Source organism: Symphodus melops (assembly GCF_947650265.1).
Source record: "Symphodus melops genome assembly, chromosome: 2".
Classification (NCBI taxonomy): Eukaryota; Metazoa; Chordata; class Actinopteri; order Labriformes; family Labridae; genus Symphodus; species Symphodus melops.
In genome coordinates, this window is record NC_136692.1 from 15851277 (window position 1) to 15870670 (window position 19394).

Sequence of the window (19394 nt, forward strand, 5' to 3'; positions counted from 1 at the left end):
TTAAAAGTGCCAAGTGCAGCCATGCTTTTTATTTTCCTCGAGCTGCGTTTCTGCCACTTCTTTTGTCAATTTTAATTGTTCTTCCTTTCCTCTTTCAAACCTCTGCCATTTTGTTTCTCTCAGTTTTTGTTCTCTCTCTTCATGTTTCAGGAAAGGGTGTTTCTCACGATTTCCAACTACATCTTTACTGCAATCTTTGTTGCCGAGATGACTGTCAAGGTAAAAAATATATATATTTTCATTTCTTTGTTTCACTCTTTTAGATCTCAACTACCCTCTTAATTTCTTCTGTTGATCCCTCTTGATTCGCTGTGTACTTTTTTTCATTCTCCTCCCTCTTCTTGTGCATGGTACAAGGAGAACAATAATAAGAATAGCAGTATTTACTTTCCCAATGATCTTGGATGAAATGATTTTTTTTATTCCATACAGAGCAGTTAATAAACAACCTGTGTGAAGCAGATTGATGTTGAAGTGTAGAGAGGCAATGTGAACCCGTCTTTCTGCTGATGACATTAGCTCTTTTTTTGGAAGTTCACAATAGCATCATTCATCATTCATGTAGTTTATACTGGTAGGCAAGTTTTCTAGTGATGTTTCAGCATCCCAAAAAACAACACCTGATCCTCTGTTAACAACCCATTGAATCGTGAGTTAAGTTGGTACATGTTAAAAAAAACAGGGTCTTGAAAACCTTCAAAGGGGTGGCTGTGGTCCAGTGGGTAGAGTCATCGTTCTTCTTCTTCTTTCCAAGTAGACACAGGAAGTCAGTAGAGGCTACAAGCTGAGCTACTGCCAATGCCATTGACTATGTTATTCGGTTAATATTCCTTCAGGGGTCATTGTGAGGTTTCTACTGTGAGCCAAATAATCCACAGAGGTTAACTGATAAAACAATGACTGAGGAAGTTAATTGTTTGAAATCAATGTTTCTCCAGCACTCTTTTGTGAAGCGTTGGGGGCTGTGAGCTGAGCTGCAGCGAACTTGAGCTCAGCTTGTTCTTATCTCATTATTACCACCACTCTGATTACTTAAACCTTGCATCCAGTAGCGCAGTCAGGTTTCTCACTATTTCCACCTTTTGTTTTCTGTTCCTATCTACTTGTTCCTATCCTTTTCCCGTTATCCATTTTCTTGTTGTTTCACGCTTTATTTCCAAATTCCTTCCTTCCTTTTCTTCTTTCATAGGAACGTTCTTTTCCATTTTACCCCACAATGCTTTGCTCCCATTCCTCTTTCCAAGCCCTCCGTCCTTACTGACGACTCTGTAACTTGTGGATAAATCAGTTGCAGTTCTTCTGTTATCGATGGGCAGCTAGATAATGCAGTTAATTAGAAGGTTATCTCTCTTCAGCTGGCCTTTAGCTACTCCTGGACTCCCCATTGCAACACACACACACACACACACACACACACACACACACACACACACACACACACACACACACACACACGCAGACACACATTACCATGCACACACAAACACTACCTACTTATCTCAATCTACTAATCTGCTATCCAGAGGACAGGGCATCATCCATTATTAAGAGCTGTGTGTCTCCAGGCATTTTCAACATTGGTAGAAATCCTATGGTGATTTATTTATGACCAGGGATAATGAAGACATATGTAACACAATGATATGTAGATCAAGAGTTCAAATGTTGCACATATATATCTTCTGTATATGTATATACATCTGGCCCCTGGTTGAACTAAGCTGTGTTTGTTATTTGCTTCTTTTCTCGAGTGTCATCTCCTTCTTTGCATCTTTATTTACTTCCATTCTTTCCATCAGTCTTCTGATTACTCGCATTTTCATTTGCGCTATCGTCTCCATCCCGCTCATTTTGATTAGATTTATATTCATTCGCCTCTTATCGTTTTCTCTGCTCCTTTGTCCCCCCCATTTGTAATTTAATCAGTTGAGCTTCGTTGTTATCTGAGTCCTCTCTCAGATGTGGTCTCGGTGCTCACCCTCCGCTCACTTTCTTATCTGCAATAGAGATACAGTATTTCAACTGTAACTCCAACATCCATTCACTGTTGAATGAGAGATGTGATGCTGCAATTAATCAATTATGAAGTGTTTGTCGTGTCACTGAACCGTCACAAATCCAGGGGACTCATCTTCCACTTGTGTGTGTACAAAACACTGTTGTCAGTCGAGTTGTGCCCACACTCGCACTTGTCTCAATAAACTTGTGACAGTGTTGTTTTTGTAATGTATAATACACTATTTTACATTAAGCTATAATAAAACTGAGTGTATAGAATAACATCAACTATAAAGACTAAGATCAATGCTTCATGATCAAGCACAAGCTTTAACTCTTTTGGAAGGGTACCAAAAAGGATTTTTTTCTCCAACATTTAACATCAAACCTTTATAATCTATATTTATGATACAGTGGTGCACACATACATCTATAACAATAAAGCTGTGATTTCCTGTTTTATCATTTGACCTACAATTGTTTAGTTAATCCAACACAGTTTCCTTAAACACATTTTCAAAGTGTATTTAATACTTGGATTACGGTTTTGTCTTCATGAGGAACTTTTCCGCCCTTGGTTTCGGATATTCATGCATTTAATATGCAAGCTTAGAGTAAGGACAACATTGTTGTGTTTGCGTAGGTCATTCCAGATGTGTTTGTTTATTTGCCTCTATGAAGGTTTATTTTCTGATGGGCCCACTGCCCAGCAGAACTGTAGTATTGCTTAATATGTAAATGATGTAATCTGAAACATGTGTTTTTTTTGGGGGGGGCGAATTAAAAATGTATGTCCTGCTGTAAAAGTTATACATGACCCAGTGCTGTTTAAACTTTGTCAAACTGGATGGAGAGATAATCTTGATGTGATAGAGAACGTTTGGTTACGTTGTAACCTTGGTTCTCTGAGTGAAGACACTTTCTCTCCATCCAGTTACATATTCCATATGCACGGTGGCCTGTGAGAGAAAGTCTCGATACAATAGAGAACAGAAAAAAATACCCTCAAAATGTTTGGAGTGTAAATGGCAAATCATTAAATCATCTATTTACTTATGGATTCGCACATTTGTGAGCTTACTGTGAGAAGAGAAATGACACTATTAAATGCACTCCGAGCGGGATTGTGTCAGACATTTTCTTCTGAAAACAATTTTCAAGGCTCAAATAAACATCATAATTATCCCTGAGTCTCTCCCTCCTACCTTGTTTGCTCCCTTCATCCCCTCATCCCTCCCTCACTTAATCTGCTGGTCAGTCTGATCCCTCTCTTAGGAGGCACTAATTAAACAGTTTCCTCCCAGAGACACACTCAATCACAGAGGTCTCCACCTTATTTCCTGTCCACACAGGCAATCACACAATACACACACAAACACGCTAATATGCACAAACATGAGCAGCAGTGATCAGTGTTATCTGCACAAAGGGAGTATGACCTTGAGCAAATACCTTCCATTAAAAATAAACAGGAGACTGAAGATCATGGCTATTCTTGCAACGGTCTGCCAATCTTTGTCTCAGCTTAGTTTTTTCTGACCTTTTGATGCCATGAGTTAATATTTTTTTTCCATCTATAACTGACCATATTTGGACAATGGGATTGATGTGCCTTTATCCTGTTTGACAAGCAGCCTTGATAGAGATCTGTCAATAACAGGTCGCTTTCCAAAAGCATACCCTACAATATATTTGCTCTACATTGCATTGTGAACATCATGCTGTATGGAAGATTTGAAACTAATCACATAGACCTACAGTATAACTCAATTGGAAAATGTTTACAGTTTTACCATTGTACTATTTTATGTTGTAAAATCCCCATGCCTCTGCTGTTATTTTCAACATTAAAGAACAGCTGTTGTAGCGAATTCTGTGTAATACATGGTCATTATCCAAAATCAAATTATATTTCACTATATGTATGGTATCGTGGCCACATTATTGTGATATGTATCGTATCATGGGATTGTAGGAAATACCCGGCCCTTGTTTTAACTAGCCGCTCGAGGTTACGCAGTTATTTTCTGCCAAAACATCTGGTGTGGTGTGGAGGCTGTGTGACGCAGCCTGAAAACACAGTGCATACCTAGTCTGGCCATCATTGTGCCTTTTTTCTTATTTTTCTGTCTTTAAAGCAAACATTTGAACAGACAGTAACTTGTACATTTTTATGAGACCCCAAAGGTGGGATGTTATTCATTAAGCTTGTGCATTGCATCTTGTAAAAGTTCATGTCATTGCATTGCACTGCATATGAGTATGTTGACTCTGGCTGAACTGATAGTGGACAATGCATGACAATAGCCCACCTATACTTGAGTGCTGATATAATCCAATATTACATTTTGTATTTTTGCACTGAGCTCTGGCTTTTAATGAACATATCTGTAAAAAGGACACTTTTTAAGATACAGAATAACAACGTTTTTTTCACAATAAAATGTTTTGTGTTTATTATAAATCAACATTTAACTGACTCAAAAACTACACTAACCTCAACAAAGGGAGTATGTTGTTCCCCAAAGTTCATTTTACACACAGCTTAGGATGCAAACTGAAGTTTCTGCTGACAAAGTCCTGCATTATAGTACTCATGCATTTGGGGGGGGGCTTGTGTTGGGAACCGGAGGGTTCGAGCCTCTTGGCAATTGGCAATGTAATCTTATAAATAACCGTATTAAACTTGTGATCGCGAAACCAACCCTTAACTGACAGGTACAATAATTGCCACCTTTCCTGCAAAGTGATATTACAAATGGGGTTTGAATGTAATTTCAACTGGAATTTAATGTGACACACTTGCAGTCTCACTTCCAAAGGATGGCTTAGTGTTAGATAGGCAGACCTGACAGCACTGGCATCAATCTTCTATTGATTTTCCATGCATTATGTGGTATTACTGTAATTTTGTATATGCCTGATGGGGGCCCAACAGCATTCCAGTGGTCCAAGTGGGGCTTCGGTATAGCCAGCTGCTATTAATAAAGCAGATATTTTATAATTCCATGTACTGGCTGTCAAAACGTGTTTAAAGACTTGTCGTATCGAATCTGACAGTTAGTTGCATTGCAGATGTCATAGAGGACATACTATAAAAAGTGTTCTCACAGTCAGTTATTGTTCATGTTAACTATCAAACAACACAGAAAGATGATCTCTTTCTAAACAGAGCTTTGTAGAATACTACAGACTGACAACATTGGAAATGTTTGGATCGGTGTCTTTTTATTTTCTTATCTCACTTATATCTGGCTGCCTTGGTTTTCTTTCATGTTGATTCATCGCATTTCTTGTCCTGTCTTTGCTATATACCCAGCTTCTACTTTATATCTATAGAGTTAGGATACCCTGACAATAGCTGGCACAGTTACTGTTATCTGCTGATAGTTACTCGTTTTGAGTAACAGCTGAGACAGCCATGGGGTTCGTTCATGGCAGAATACGCTAAGCAGTTCTTTAGAAGCATTTTGTGAAAGTGAAGAGGACAAAGTTGGAGGCTAAAATGTAACATCAAGTGACTCTAAGGATAAATCTACTTAGAATCCCTGGACAAGCGTTTGCTGAAAAGGCTGTCTTCACTTACTGTCTGCACATCTTGTAAAATTGTTCTGTTAAACTATTTTGGTTACTCCAATTTCTCTCTGAGTAAGCTACTTTTGTTGCATATCATACATTAATTGATTCATCACAGACACTAGAAACAAACTTTGCATTTTCTTTTTTTTGTTTACAAGTTCTAAATACCAATCCAAATTCCTGATATCCCTGATTTGGAATAACAATTAGGAGGCTGTGGAGCTGTGGAACTGTGAAGCGCATGTTCATCTGTTTGCATTGAGTTCCAATTACACATTGGCTCGGTTTGGCTTACTAAGGCAGTACAGACCCAAAATAAACAGATATTACTTTGGTTTGCAGCGATAGGTAAAAACGTGATGAACGTACACAAATAACGTGCTTTGTCGGGTCACTAGACAACAGTAAACTTTAAAAATGCTTTATTTCAGACACACCTGTAGCTACATTACCTTTTAATGTAATCTCAGGAAACAATAAACATGCAAACCTGCAAAAATAATAGTTTGCATTATCTTTGTATGTAATCAATGCACTAAATGTTCCTTTCTCTTTTGGGCTGAAGAGACTGAAAGACTTTAAGGGTGGCAATGAAACTTCGCCTCAAAGGACACAATCTCCAGTCTGGTTAGATTTACAGCAGTTACAACAAATCCCAATAGTGGCCAACTTATATCAGATTGTTTATAGAGCCTTTGGAAACCCCCTGTGTAAAATAATTCACTCATCTACATTGTGGTGTGTGTGTACTAAAATAACACATTTTCTTCACAATAAAGCTGCAGTAAACACATTATAAAGAGAACAGCTAAAGCTCCTCCAGAAGTAGCTTTATTATTGATTCTTCTCTGGATGGTAGAGGACTTGGCAATGAAAGAGAATTTTGTGCATAGACACATTCTAGTGGCTCTTTCTGTAGCATTGTACTGCCATTATGCTTGGGGTCATGTTCCCAAAAAGATGCATCATCACCATCAATGATGATTTAACCATTGCCCCTTTTTTTTCTCCATAGTTCCAAAAAGTGTCATAGTGCCATTTTCTGCCTCGCGGTGTCCCTGACAGTTCTGTTTCAACATGACATGACAGTCACACCAGGTTGTTATTACCATGAAAGCACCTGCATGGCACATGTCATCGAAAAATCAGCCATGTAGCTTTTCCACCAACCTTTAAACTCTTTTCATTTCACAAAAACTTTCTGTTTTTTATTTGAGAGCTCTTCTTGACTTTCTACTCCGCCTCTTGCTTCCACCTCTCATTCTTTTCTCTGATAGCTGTCTCACTGTTTCCATTAAATTGTTGACTTCTTTCACCTCATTCAACCATTTTCTTGGAAGAATCTACTTCTCCTTGTCCTTTTCTGATTCCCGTCAGTGCTTGACGTCAAACTGTCGCTAGTTGTTGTGTTTACAGCTGTGGTCGCAGCAACATACATCGTTTTATATTTGCGTGCATGCTTGAACAGCTTCTGACTTTAGAGTGTAAAGTGAAAGTTTCTGATTTGAGAGGATTTGGAGGTACTTCTGAGCTACTTTTTCTTCCATCACTTGGTATTAATCACAAACTTTTTTCATTTTCTCTGTCATCAGAAACATTTGATGAAAAAAAGGGGGTTAGCTTACCAAACAAATCCATAACACCACTGTGGATTCATTATTCTAAAAGAGGTTGAACGGAAGAGATGTCTAGACCTCCATCTGAATGTAGCAGACTCACTCTCGTTATAATGGTCTTTCCTTTTCACTCGTCTACATTTCCTTTACTCGTTTCCTTGCCAGTTTTTCATTTGAACACTCAATTTCTCATCAGGGTTTAGGGGCTGTTTCTTGTCTTCTCCTCCTTTAATCTCCCTGACAATTTAACCCTTTTGAATGTAGCCTACTCTCACCCAATCACACACCTCTCCTCCTTCTGTATTTTTAACTTTCATCTTTGAAATGTTCAAATGACTCATGTCCTCTCTTCTCAACAGCTGACATGGAATGAAATACCACTTTGAGATGCTTAATAAGGAATCTGAATATCAAAGATTGTGTGTATGTGTGTGGGTGTGTGTGTGTGTGTGTGAAGGTGTGTATCTGTCTGTGTGTGTGTGTGTGTGTGTGTGTGTTTGTCCAGCCACTTGTACATTACCTTTGTTGGATTCTCTCCAGGTTGTGTCCATGGGTCTGTATCTTGGGGACAAAGCATATCTTAGGAGCAGCTGGAACATCCTTGACGGTTTCCTCGTATTCGTGTCCTTGACGGACATTGTGGTGTCGATGGCGGGCGGGGCTAAGATCCTGGGGGTTCTCCGTGTTCTCAGGTTACTCAGGACATTACGTCCCCTCAGGTAAAGAGAACGAACATGTCATGTTTTCTCTTGCTTCCATGGACTCTGTATAGGTTGACCTATCCTAATTTTTGCATCATGTCATTGGTACTGAACTAAATAAAAGTCATGACATGAAAGTTATTTTAGTGGTTTTTAGAGGATGTAGCTGAATCAAATCAGGCTACAATACTACGCTTTAATCGTCGCTTTGATGATGACCCACAGTTATTCATATAAGAGCAGGTCTAAGACTTAAAATGAACTGAAGACACGTCACAGTCTTTGAAACAACCAAGTTGTTGTCTCACAATGCCCTTTTCTCTGGATTTGTCTGTAATTCTCTCTGTTCATTACTCTCTCTCTCTCTCTCTCTCTCTCTCTCTCTGTCCTGCAGGGTGATCAGCAGGGCTCCAGGGCTCAAGCTGGTAGTAGAGACCCTCATCACGTCGCTCAAGCCCATTGGCAATATCGTCCTCATCTGCTGTGCCTTCTTCATCATCTTTGGCATTCTCGGTGTTCAGGTAATCTCTGTCAAAAATGGATGAATGTCTCTATTTAATCAGGAGGTAACCCCTTAGGAAGGTATCAGGGGGATTTAAAGGTTTTGTATGGGACATATAGTCAACCGAACACCAACCTTCTGGTTGACGACCAACTCTTCTAACTGAGCCACAGCCACCCCACCCTGAATGTGGTGCTTCTGAATCCCAGGAGTTTGTCCCTTACTTATAACAGCTGTATGAAAGAACATTCACTTATACAGTATATGGTATAAATGTATAATCAACTAAATGTATATCCTTTACATTTTGATACAATTTATTCAAATTTCCTTCAGTATGCCTCTCCATTTTCCTGTCAAAAATATCTCATTAAATCACACTATGTACTTTAAAAGTGTCAGTTTTAGCCATATCAACAAAGTAGGATACATCATTAGATATTTATATTTTCTATAGTTATAGCAATTTAAAAAAAACTTGCAAACATACTAATACTTTATTTTCCTCCCTGCAGCCGTGTATGTCTGTTTGCATCACGTTTTCAATACATTATGTCAATTATTCTCTCTTTATCCCCTCTTATGCATTATTTTAACCATCCCCTCGGAAATTAAAGACATCTTCTCTTAGAACAAAAAAAAAACCTTCTTTCGATATGAGTAGCTGTTTCAGTTAGATTTCATTCAAATATTGGTTGCAGAAGCCAATTAAGAAATTCTTTCAAAAGTCGCACGAAAGAAGCTCCTTAAAAACAAGTGTTGTCATGACTTCATCAAAATGTATCCTGCCTCTGTATCTCAGTTCTCTCTCTGTGTTTGTTTTTCCTTCACAGCTCTTCAAAGGGAAGTTCTTCTACTGTGTGGGATTCGATGTGAAGAATATCACAAACAAATCCGACTGTCTGGCTGCCAACTATCGATGGGTTCACCACAAATACAACTTTGACAACCTTGGACAGGTACAAAAGAAGAAAACACAACCTGTCTGGATTTCTTTGAACATATTTAAAACAAACAATGTTACACACACTCTCATTAAGATAAAAAATTAATAAGCACATGCTATAGGACAGAAAATTTGTCATACTGTATTGTGCAAGCAGACTTGCTTGAAGACATTATTAAATAGTAAACTATTGTCTAAGGAATGCTTCGAAATCTGGGAGAAAAATTCTTCTGCTCCAAACAGCCTGTGGCAAAAGTAAGGTTTGCTGAACTCCGGTACTATACACAGGTATGTTACTAAAACAATACTTGGTGTTTTATGTTTTTGTTTTCCAGGCTCTCATGTCCCTGTTTGTGCTGGCCTCAAAAGATGGCTGGGTCAACATCATGTACCATGGCCTGGATGCAGTGGGGATAGACCAGCAGGTAACACCAGACACAAACTGAAGACTGACTTTTTTCATCAAACATTGTTACTGTACAAACGTGTGTTCCACTTAGTCACATGCTGACACACAGAAAGTCTCAAACTGCTGACTTACTCTTAGTCATCTTTTTTTTTTTTTTTTACCGCTTATTTGGTTCCGGTTTGAAGTTGCAGAATGAGTCATTTGGGCTTCTTGCCTGGATCCTCAGCATCCTACAGCTCTTTCTGGGGAATCCCACGCATTCTTCGGACAGATGGGAGAAGAAATCTGTCCTTCTGTTCACTTGGGATCTCCACCCAGCTGGATGAACTCCTCCCTAGGGGGACATCCTGATCAGATCACCAAACCATCTTAAGCAGTTCCACTACTGGCTAATGAATATCAATTTTACCTTAATTTAAAGCTACATTTAAACAGGTTAACATTGTGGTTTGACATTTCAGCTGTCCATTGACAACGGTCCAAGACCATTGCTGTGATTCAATCCCTCTTCAAACTTCTTGCTGTGTCAGTCTAACTAGAAGCATTACCACTGTGCCAATGATGAAGAGGCTTTGTCTGACAAATGTTTTAACCGGACAAAGTCTTTGCTGGAATAAAGCTTACTTTATTTGTATCCATTCCATTTCATCTACCATTGTAATCGAGATTAAGGTTAATAAAAACAATGAAAATATACAGAGAAGTTCCTGATGTTAGTAAAGTTCCCTGGTACCTGACAAATCCTGCACACATGCTTAAAGTCAAATTCTGATGTCAATAAGCCTTCTTAACTGTCTACAAGATGAACAGATTCTTTTTAGAATAGTTTTTTAAAAACATTTATTTAAATATATTATTTGAGAGAGAGGGCATTATTCTGGATGATTCAGTTTCCTCAGGGAGAGACCTCACTGCAGTCCAACATGGCTCTTAATGATGATTTGCACTACAACCCATGCTTGTTTTAAAAACTCAGTCATCCTCAGACAAAAAAAAAAATCTGACTCACATCTTCAGTTTTTATGCACCTGAAGTAGATTTTTCTTTTGTAATGACTCTCTAAAGTAACTACCTCTACCATCTGTTCTCACATTGTGTCCCTTCCCTGTCTCTCTTCCTGTTCGCCTGTCATCCTTTTTTAACAAGGGGAGGTTTGGACTCCACTGACTGAGGATGGACTTTGTTAATTGGAAGACTATGAGCTCAAATCATTTTTTTAACTATTTCCCTTGCCCATTTTTTATTAAAGTTTGCCTTGCTGGGTGAATATGTTGTTAATAAACCTGATATGTTAGTTCTAACCCAAATGTATTGTATTTGTTGTTGTTTTAGATTTTTTTTAATGGTGGAAAACCAAGAGATTCTCCATGTCCTGTGTTAAATTCAACATTGTATTAAAATTCAAAGCCACACCATGATGTGTTAACATTCATTCACCACATGTTAGAAATGTAAAAAAAGAGACCATAAAACAGAAGCTAATGTATCTTGTAACTGTTGAAGGGTACATGACAACAGATGCTAAACATATAATATTGTGTGTTTCCTAATGACATGCAAAACAAAGCACATATTGTAAATGCTGCTGTATACGCATTAAAAAAGCCACTCCACTTAGCTTACTGTGTGTGTTTTCCATCACCTTGTTTGATTTGAAAGTCCAACGTATTCATGACACCTTTTTGGACATTTTTAACTCTTAATCCTTTTTTCTTTTGCCCATTTTTCCCTCCCTGCTCTCCCCTCTTTTAGCCAACAACCAACAATAACCCATGGATGCTGCTTTACTTCATCTCCTTCCTCCTCATCGTCAGCTTCTTTGTGCTCAACATGTTTGTGGGCGTCGTGGTGGAGAACTTTCACAAGTGTCGCCAGCATCAGGAGGTGGAGGAGGCCAGGCGGCGAGAGGAGAAACGCCAGCGACGCATGGAGAAGAAGAGGAGAAGTAAGACTAAGGGGAACGAGCAGAAATAGAGGCTTTGATTTCAAAGAAGGGAAGATGAAACATAAGTATAAGTAAATGTTGAAGGATTAGAAAGGCAACTGGGTTTAAATGAAAAAGAGAAAATCTTATTTAGTAAAGAAAGGACTTAAGAGAAGATAGGATGAAAGATGGACAGAATCAGTCCCTAAGGGGAAAAAAAACGGAACACCTTAACTGCATTGCGATTAATGCGATAGCCCTACTTACAAAAACTCAACAGAAGAAAAGAATTTAAGTCATCTAAAGATTATGAACCTTTACTGCCTCTTTTTTTTTTTTTTTACTGTTCTCGCATTATATTATATAGTCTCGCAAAAACAAATCATTTCTGTTTTCATCTTGCAATGCTACTTTCTCAATGCTCTTATTATTTTTAAAACACATATCTATATCTCTTTATTTTCCATATCTCATTTTCCTTTGAACTCGTTTCTTTTGTGTACTTCATTTCAACCCTCCTGAATTCATTTTTCCTATTTTATTCCTGCCTTTTCAATGTTCTTCGTCGTTTTTCATGATTATGTGCTCTCATTTCCCCCAGTCCCTTCCTGTTAAAATCTTAGTAATATTTGGTTTCCATGAACCATCATTTACTTTTTTTCCCTGTTTTCTTACTAGTCTAAATCTTTGTTAAATCTCTTCTCCTTCCAGAGGCCCAAAAGCTGCCATACTATGCATCCTACGGTCCAGCCCGCCTGGCCATCCACACCCTGTGTACCAGCCACTACCTGGACCTTGTTATCACCTTTATCATCTGCATCAATGTGATCACCATGTCTCTGGAGCACTACAGTCAGCCACAGGTGAACAGGCTTCTCAAAGGCAATGCAGGGATGATCCGGGTGTGGGTGTTTGGAGTCAGACAGATCCAGTAGACTTGTTGAAGGGCTCCAGAGTGGGTGGTGATACACCATCTGGGCTGAGTTTTTTAGAAGTGGGCACTCCCGGAGGCAGACTGCCAACCTGCTGCTCTGAATCAGCAGCAAAAACAGCCAAAAACCAAAACATTTATCCACGTGCTGGAATACAAACTGTCTGGCAGATTGGGGTATTAGTTATTTGAAATGTTTTTCAGAGGCACTGATGCTCTGGAGGAAGAATATAGTTTGAGTTAAAACAGGCATGAAGTTTGACAGCTCCTACTAAAACCTGATTCCATTATTATATTGTCGTCTTCGCGAGATGTGTGTCAGGATTTGCAGAGTGTAGAAAATGAGAAATCAACAAAAGGAATTAAAAGGATACTTTTATTTACATTCTCTCTGAATTACCTCAAAATGAATGACAGTAATTTTAAATGCCTAAGGAGGATAGTCCTGCTAAATTATAGAAAACATCATCTGCTGTCTCCACAAGGCTGAAATAGAATGATCTGTAACTTAAATTCCTGCATAATAATTACAGCATTTTCTTTGCAGGAAATGGAATTGCTTGAATAAGCCTCTACAGAAAACAAACACGATGTAAACAAGGCAGTATTGAGCTGTGGGAGAAATATCTGTTTATTATAAAGACAACAGGGTTCCCATTGTTTCTCCTGATTGAGACGTGTTTTGTGTTGAGGCTGCTGGCTCTGAGGATTGAATTGAAACTTTACTCATCTCGAAAAGGCATTAAGCCTGCTTGCTTTGTAGATATAACATGTAAGCAGCTTTTGTGACTGACTAGCTGTGCATACTCATCCTACACAGCTTGTGAATTTCTGTTTGCTTTCTATTTTAGGTCTATTTACCGACTTTAACGAATAGGGTCTTTCCTATCAACACCTATCTGAGCTGCCAATGCTCTCTGAGATTAGGCTCCTTCCCACACATGCAGGCTTCAGTCAGACACAGGTTCTTGAATATAATAACACTGGACTAAAGCCCAATGAACGCTGATGTGTAAAAGACTTGTTCTAACACTTTTATGACAGTTTGTACTTCTGCTTTAAATTTATCAGGTTAAGAAAAGTAAGCTAGTTTACCAGCTTGGTAAACTAGCTTACTTTTCTTAACTAGATTAATAGATCAAGGCAGACTTTGGGGCATTGGTCTGTATTTAGAAGAGATTATAACTGGCTCTCTTGTTGAGTTAGATAAAAAAAAAAAATGTATGCGACTCACACACTAAGCTCTGAAGCTACAACTAATGATTAGTAAGCCTCGCTAACATTAGGCGTGAAACTAAACACAAAAAACATGTTGCGTGTATGTCTAATATGAGGATTGTAGGCCTATTGGTTTCTTTTTTGAGGAAGATAAGTAACACAAATATAAACTGGTTTGCCTTCAACTGCTGGTTGACCAGTGTAAAGTGTTATAAGGAGCCAAGAGCTAGCCTTAAAGCTAAACTAATACGCAGTTGGTGGTAAAGTTTGTACAACTTATGAATATTAAGACATTAAACATTAATGTCAATCTTGTCTTCTTATTTGAAATCCTTAGTCATAGTAAAACTGTTCAGCTGGATACAGGTATTCTTTTTTCTTGAAAGATTTGAGAATCTTAAGAATAAAGCTTGACTTTGATCAGATTGGCAGAATCATTGCCATAGCTGTTGGGATTATGTCCAATTAGTTTTTATGCATAGGTATGTGAAATATTGGTTGATTGGAATTGGTCTGAAAAATATTACCTGTCCTGTATACAGAAGACACACTCATAAACATACTTGTTCTTTCTCCTCACTAAGGTTGACAAAGTGAGTTTAATAATGTTAATATCACGAGCTCATTTATGTAGTCATTTTCTGTCAGACTCATTAATAACAGTGTCCTCTGCTCCTGTTTTAATATAGTTGTTTTCTGTCTTAATTAAGTTGTCTTCTATTAAAAGAGATGTATTGCCAAAGCCCTTTTTCACACAATAAATGCATAACAAAAAATATTTTTTTATTCCTGTTATCACATAAATGGTAGTTGTATTGGCATTCAGTGGATTCAACATACCAAATTACAAATTTAACTCATGACACACAAGTGTTTATGCCTTGAAATTATTATTATTTATTTTTTTTTTTGCATTTGGCTTTTTCTAAAGGTAAGATCTAAGATGGAGAAAGAGGAAAAGATCTGTTGATCTTGTTTTCTATTTTTCAGTTTTTTGTAAACTTCATGTCTTCTTGTTTCTCTCTGTCTTAGTCCCTGGAGACCGGACTGAAGTACTGCAACTACTTCTTCACCTCCACCTTTGTGATTGAGGCAACTCTGAAGTTGGTGGCGTTTGGTTTTCGACGCTTCTTCAAAGACAGGTAGAATTACGATACTCGGTTTAATAAATTATTTTCAAGCTGATATTACTGTTATCCGTTTTTGACAATGAAATGGAAAGAAAATGATGGAAAACGCTACAATTTTCATTGCTCACTCTCTCTCTGGTTTCCTAACAGTTACAGAATTGATTTTAAAATAGTATTGTGGGCTTTTAAAGCTCCTAATAGACCTCTCCATGTCCATAATCCAGCTAGAACTGCTCATAGAAGTGCCCAAAAACAAGGCAATCACCAGAGATAATTGAGTCTTTGCGGGAGCTGCCTTGAATCTGCTGAACAGCTCAACACTTCAAATAAGATCTCTCCAGACTCATAAGTCTTTTAAATCTCTCCTTGTTGTTTTTAAATGTATAAATACAGATGACCTGACTTGGCTTCACTTGACTGAAATGCAAGACCACTGATTTAATCAAGCAATGTCAGATAACATGTTCAACACCCTACAACATAGATTTGTCTCTTTTAAGTTCTTTTTAGTCGTTTTCTCCAGTGGCTGTTTTTCCTTTTCTTTGTGTAATTAGTACCTATTTAGTTATGGTAGAGTAATCCTGCTCAGTTAAGAAAAAACTAAAAAAACTAAAGAATACCTGTACGATTGCTACATTTAACAGAGTAACACTCTGTTAAGGGCATCAACCGCCAGATGTCTTCTGCACGTTTTGGCTACGAATGACTTTACCAATACAATATGTAAGAGCTTGGCAAAGATATATATTGGAGATTAGGATATTTGATGTTCAAATGTTTATACAGTCAATGGTTTAACTAAATGGATGTTGCTGGTAAGATTCCCAAGCAGTATATCTTCTTTTTTTAAATATGCCCTTTCGATGAAAATCATCTTGGAAACCTTTAAATAAGATTCCAATTGCTTGAAGCCTTTGGGTTGTCAGGCATGCATGCACTGACAAAAACCTTGCATATTTTATTTTAGAAGGTGTTCTTCTGGTATTAACATAAATATTCATGAGAGGAGCCCACCTTCAGGTAATAGCTTATGCTGTTAGGCTTTCTTCTTCCACATCAATATTTGGAGAATCATGCAAATTATGCATAAAGTTCATGTAAAATATGAATATTTATTGAAACATTAACATAACATAGATGACGCTCTCAGTCGTGACGTCCAGTGACACATACCAAGCTTATGCTCACTGGCTTACTTTCACTTAACTGCGGGGAAAAAGAAAAAAAAAAAAACGTCTGTGTTTGTGTGTGTGTGTGTAGGTGGAACCAGTTGGACCTTGCCATTGTGCTGCTGTCAGTGATGGGTATCACCCTGGAGGAGATTGAAATAAATGCCTCCCTTCCCATCAACCCCACCATCATCAGGATCATGAGGGTCCTCAGGATAGCACGAGGTAAAGCCACACAAAAACTAACACACACACATTCACACACAGAGAGGTTCAACAGGATCATGGCAGGAACACACATGTCCTCCAATGGCATTGTACAACATGAGCGCTTTGATTTTGAGACTGTGTCACGTAACATCTTAGTCACCTTTATGAACTAAACAATTTAACTTTATATGAAACTGGCTCATTTTTGAGGAAGGTCTGTCTTCTTCTGATTCATTTTACCTGCTGAATTTTTAAAAAACAAAGTAGTGGTACACCCTAACCAGATTACTAGCCATCGTCACTCACCTGGTTCATTCCTTTATAAACTCTTTTTTTTGTGAAATACGAGCATTAGATCAACACTGAATACAGTCAAAGCAGAAAGAATGGGATGTTTTGAGTAAGATATTTTATGTGTTTTCTAGATTTTTTTGGGCTAAGTTCGTTTAGAACAGGTGGTCTTGGCTTGCTTTCAATATATCCCCTGTGAGAACGCAATCAACCTAGCAATTGGTACAAATAACTGGTTGGCTTATCACACTCCAGTTGTAGGGATATAAGCAGCAATTGTAGTGTGGTAATAGAGCAGCAATAGGATAATTAGATTGCAACCAAATCAGCATAAACATAGCAATAGTCTAGCATTAGTCACCGTCTCCATCAAATTCAATCAGAATGGCATCACAGGACTCAACAACCTCCTTAAACAAGCTTAGGTTTAAGCTCTGGTTTCTTTATTTGTACCTGTAGGTAAATTTTACATAAAACACATAAAACAATAAATAAAACATACAAAATGCAAATGCCTGGTACATGTGTAAAGGTGCACAGGTGCATAAAGGTTACAGGTTTCAGTCGTACAAATGATAAAAAAAATCTTGATCAGTTTAGTTACAGAGCCGAGAACAGTAGATAAAAATAAACAAATAAATCATGAAGAAGCATGACACCAGCTTCCCCGCCTTTGGTCTCCTACCTCTACATATTGCTATAAGAGTGCCTCTGTGGGGACTGATCACAGGTTTTACGATTGAAAGAATATTATCTGGCAACCTTCAGCTGCCAGAAATAATCACGAGTACTCAAAAAATGATTGTATTTCATTAGTAATTATGTATTTTTGTTTTCAAAATCTGTTGTCGTCAACCTCAGAGACATTTGGCTCAAAATCTCCTGTAATCACTGTCACTAGTTAACCGTAACTTTGGCAGAGCATTGAAAGCCCCTCTTGTTCATGTGTTGATTCACAAGTATTTTAACTTCTGTGTTTTTGTTAGTCAACCCATGAGTCATGTTTGGGAGTTTTAAATAGCTAACTAGCATCGTGGATGCTTCCCACAATGCAAAGTGCAGCTAGTTTACAGTACCTACACAGTGGGGAAAGGAGGCTGAAGCATCATGGCGTACAGACAGCCCTGCGTTTGTGCACAACAGCCTAAGGGGAAATGTGCAAACATGTATCACTTTCTCATCTGAATCAGAACAAAGCAAACAAGCTATAGGTGTGAAAACACCCATTGACAGTAAGATCTTTACATTTAATGGTCATATAGACACGCATATATATGTGCTCCACATATACTCTATCTGTAATTTAGACAACATTTTTCTCCTGATTGAAGGTAAAGCTGGTTTGAAATTCTCTGTCATATCACCATCGTTATACTCCTCTGTTCTTCATATTCAGAGGAAATTGCCAGAATTGCTCTCTGGGCTGCACCGCTTCCTCTTAACTCCACATTTAGGAGGATAAAGGCAAATTACATCAATCTCACTTAATCCTTGCCCTCCTACCATCCCGCTGTGCCCTTTATATCACTGCCCTGGGACCAGTAAGTACCCCCGATGGTAATATGCTAGTTAAACAGCAGCCAGTGTTAATTAGCAAGCAAGTGGGGTATTTGATGGTGCAAGTGCGAGGCCTACGTGACTTGAAATCTTTCTCTGTCCTCTCTAAAAATGTTGCCACTTTGCCTAAATCTTTACTAACTCGGGTGAGTGTGGAAATGAATGTTAAATAGTCCGATTGTATTGGTTTCTATGTCTTACAGTAGCTGAATAAAAGAAAAAGTCTGAAGAAACGGAGGGATTCAATTAAACTGGATACATACCGTTAAAGTAATAAAGTATCAGTTATATTAATTGAACGCTTTCTTTTTTTCTTACCATATATTTATCTTGCTTCACAAAAGTATTGAACTGTTTCTTCTTTGGGTTCACAAAAAAAGTAACCTTATGTTATTCTGAACAGAAACAGGCGTATTAAATTGAGTTTTAAGACAGCAATATCTTAGGCAAACACATCCGTCATTCTTCATATTTAAACCCTTTTGTCCTGTTAGCATGAAGCTGATTGTTTGAGAAACATTTACCGACACACAAATCTAACATCTGTGTCATGAACTAAAACCAGGGATGATCAAGACATTGCTCAAACCCTACACTGTCACCATGAGACCCCCCTTTTGTCTCTCTCACACACAACCTCAATCAAACAACATCTACCTCTCGGTAGGCTTTGTTGTCTGATTGCGCTGGTCCCCATCACACGAATACTGCACTTTTTTCTTCTTGCAACCGACCACAGACATGTTCCTCCTGAAATTGGACCTCTGGGAATGGTGAAGGGTCTCTAATGGACAGTCGGGATCCTTTTCCATCCATTGATCGTCTGTTATCGCTCTCCTACTCCCTCTCTGCCTCCCTCTGATCTCTGCTGATTGTTCCCCTCTATCTCTGTGGCATCTTTTGTCTCCATTCTCTGTGTCTCTCTATATCTGTAGATTTAACCTCAGTACCACACTGACAAACACTTTTGTGTTGATGCTAACGTTGTGTCTTCCTTTGATTTTTTTACAGTGCTGAAGTTGTTGAAAATGGCAACAGGGATGAGGGCTCTGTTAGATACAGTGGTCCAGGCTCTTCCTCAGGTATGTGTCATCACACACACACACACACAGATACACAATCTCCTCTGGCTTATCAGAAGAACACACGGGAGCCAATTACCATTTTCGAAATGATAAATGATCAGTGTAAATAGAAGACTTCTGAAGACTTA

The 19394-nt window shown here is 38.2% G+C and overlaps 1 protein-coding gene across 2 annotated transcripts in view; it reads left to right on the plus strand.

Annotated features, from left to right (window-relative positions):
• LOC306820688 (voltage-dependent T-type calcium channel subunit alpha-1I-like) overlaps positions 1 to 19394 on the plus strand; it is a 125535-nt gene that overhangs the window by 70524 nt on the left and 35617 nt on the right. For both annotated transcript variants that reach the window (XM_079338610.1, XM_079338611.1), the window contains exons 19-28: positions 151 to 219; positions 7734 to 7912; positions 8289 to 8415; positions 9230 to 9355; positions 9678 to 9767; positions 11504 to 11696; positions 12387 to 12538; positions 14857 to 14966; positions 16215 to 16348; positions 19193 to 19263. In XM_079338610.1, coding sequence (XP_079194736.1) covers positions 151 to 219; positions 7734 to 7912; positions 8289 to 8415; positions 9230 to 9355; positions 9678 to 9767; positions 11504 to 11696; positions 12387 to 12538; positions 14857 to 14966; positions 16215 to 16348; positions 19193 to 19263 — 1251 coding nt within the window. The remainder of the gene's footprint in view (positions 1 to 150; positions 220 to 7733; positions 7913 to 8288; positions 8416 to 9229; positions 9356 to 9677; positions 9768 to 11503; positions 11697 to 12386; positions 12539 to 14856; positions 14967 to 16214; positions 16349 to 19192; positions 19264 to 19394) is intronic.